We start from the raw sequence: 1,963 nt of genomic DNA, 5'->3' as shown, positions 1-1,963 counted from the left end.
TGTCCCTCCATGCCTTGTCCCCAGTCCCTCTCCAGCTCTCCTGGAGCCCCTTTAGGCACCAGGAGAGGCTCTCAGGTCTCCCTGGAGCCTTCTCTGAGCTTTCCCAGCTCTCCCAGCCTGGCTCCAGAGCAGAGGGGCTCCAGCCCTGGAAGCATGTCCTGGATGGGCTCCTCTGGACTCGCTGCAGCAGGACAGGGCTGTGTTTCCATGGGGGTCTGGGCTGTGTCTGCAGCCCCCTGACCCCACTGAGCCCTTGGTGCTGTTCCAGCCCTGCTCTCTGACCAGGCCCTGGTTTTCCCACAGGTCCATGCCTGGGAGATCTCGGACCAGCTGCTGCAGATCCACCAGGATGTGGAGTCCTGCTACTTTGCAGCACAGACCATGAAGATGAAGATCCAGACTTCCTTCTACGAGCTCCCCACGGATTCCCACGCCTCGCTCCGGGACTCTTTGCTGTCCCACATCCAGAACTTGAAGGACCTGTCCCCGGTCATTGTCACCCAGGTGGGTGCTGGCAGGGGGAGGGAGCTGCTCCCTCCGTGTCCTGCTCCCAGCGCTCGCTCCAGGGCTCTGCTGGAGACAGGGATGGCTGTCCCTGCTCCCAGCCCGCCAGGGGATTGTTCTCCCTCCTTCATCCCTTGGTTCCTTTTGTCACATCCATTACTGAATCTTCGTTTGCTGTTTGGGAAGGAGCAGCAGCTCTTCCTGGGCTTTTCCCCGTGCTCTGCCGTGAAGACCCAACCCAGCAGCACCCTGGGTGTCCAGGGGGATTTCCCTCACTCTTCACTCCCTTCCTTCCCATTATCCATACGTTCCTGGGGCACGGGGGGATCTGGCACCTCCAGGCTGAGACCAGGGTGCCTGTCTGACTCCTGAGTCCTCCAGGAGGGAATGTCACCCCTCAGGGTGGCGGGTGTCACCACAGGGTTTGAGCACAGGCAGAGATGGTGGGGGTGGATCCTGGAGTTCCCTGCCCACAGGGATGGTGGAGGTGGATTCCAGAGTTCCCTGCCCACAGGGATGGTGGGGGTGGATTCCAGAGTTCCCTGCCCACAGGGATGGTGGAGGTGGATTCCAGAGTTCCCTGCCCACAGGGATGTTGTGATGGACTCCAGAGTTCCCTGCCAGCCCTGCAGGCCCTTTCTCCTGGCACATGCCAGCCGTGCCCACACTGATCCGTGTTTTCCCCACTCCCCAGCTGGCTCTGGCCATCGCCGACCTCGCCCTGCAGATGGCTTCGTGGAAGGGCTGTGTGCAGACACTGGTGGAGAAGTGAGTGCCTGTTCTGTCTCTGAACTCAGAATTGTTCCGTGGGCACGTGGCGGGCGGGTGGTCCCGTGTGGTCCAGGAGAAGGAAGTTCCCTCCCTGGATCCCTGGATCCCTGATACCCGTGCCCAGGGTGGTGGCAGGAGGGGCTGCCTGTGGCTGTGGAGCAGCTCTGTTCACGCTTCCCTGCTCCCAGCCCCGGGACTCAGCGCTTTCCCTCATCCCTGCTTTGTTAGGGATGATCCCTCGGCCCCTGGCTTTAGCATGGTGGGGTGGAGCAGCCAGGCTGGAGCTGGTGGCTGTGGGGTGTCCCCAGGTGTCCCCACGGGGTGCCACACGCTGCTGCACGGTGACACCGATGCTGAGGTGGCTCCCTGTCCGTGGGCAGCAGGGGGAGATGGGATTTGTCCGGGTGGTGGCACTTGGGCTCGTGGGCTGGGAAACCTCCTGTCGCTTCTCTGTTGGAAATCCTTGGGCTGAGCCATCCCAGAGACTCCTCTGGGCAGGGCTGTGCCCCGTGGCCAGGGCCGAGCCTCTGGAATCACGGAGTCGTGGGATGGTTTGGGTGGGAAGGGACCTTGGAGCCCGCCCAGCCCCAGCTCTGTCCATGGGCCGGGATGTCCCCCTGGCTGTCACTCTGCTGTTCCCCAGAGCTGAGGTGCCTCTCCCGCCCCGCAGGTACAGCAGTGACGTGAC

General features: G+C 62.8%; 1 protein-coding gene across 1 annotated transcript in view; it reads left to right on the top strand.

The window, feature by feature from the left end:
• The window catches only part of LOC103759526 (transportin-3), a 26,852-nt gene that overhangs the window by 5,825 nt on the left and 19,064 nt on the right, over positions 1-1,963 (top strand). Inside the window, exons 2-4 of the mRNA XM_029958166.1 lie at positions 251-504; positions 1,199-1,272; positions 1,946-1,958. Coding sequence (XP_029814026.1) covers positions 251-504; positions 1,199-1,272; positions 1,946-1,958 — 341 coding nt within the window. The remainder of the gene's footprint in view (positions 1-250; positions 505-1,198; positions 1,273-1,945; positions 1,959-1,963) is intronic.

The sequence above is a fragment of the Manacus vitellinus genome, unplaced genomic scaffold (assembly GCF_001715985.3).
Source record: "Manacus vitellinus isolate BGI_N305 unplaced genomic scaffold, ASM171598v3 scaffold_143_pilon, whole genome shotgun sequence".
In the NCBI taxonomy this organism is placed as follows: Eukaryota; Metazoa; Chordata; class Aves; order Passeriformes; family Pipridae; genus Manacus; species Manacus vitellinus.
This window is presented reverse-complemented; position numbering and strand designations above follow the sequence as displayed.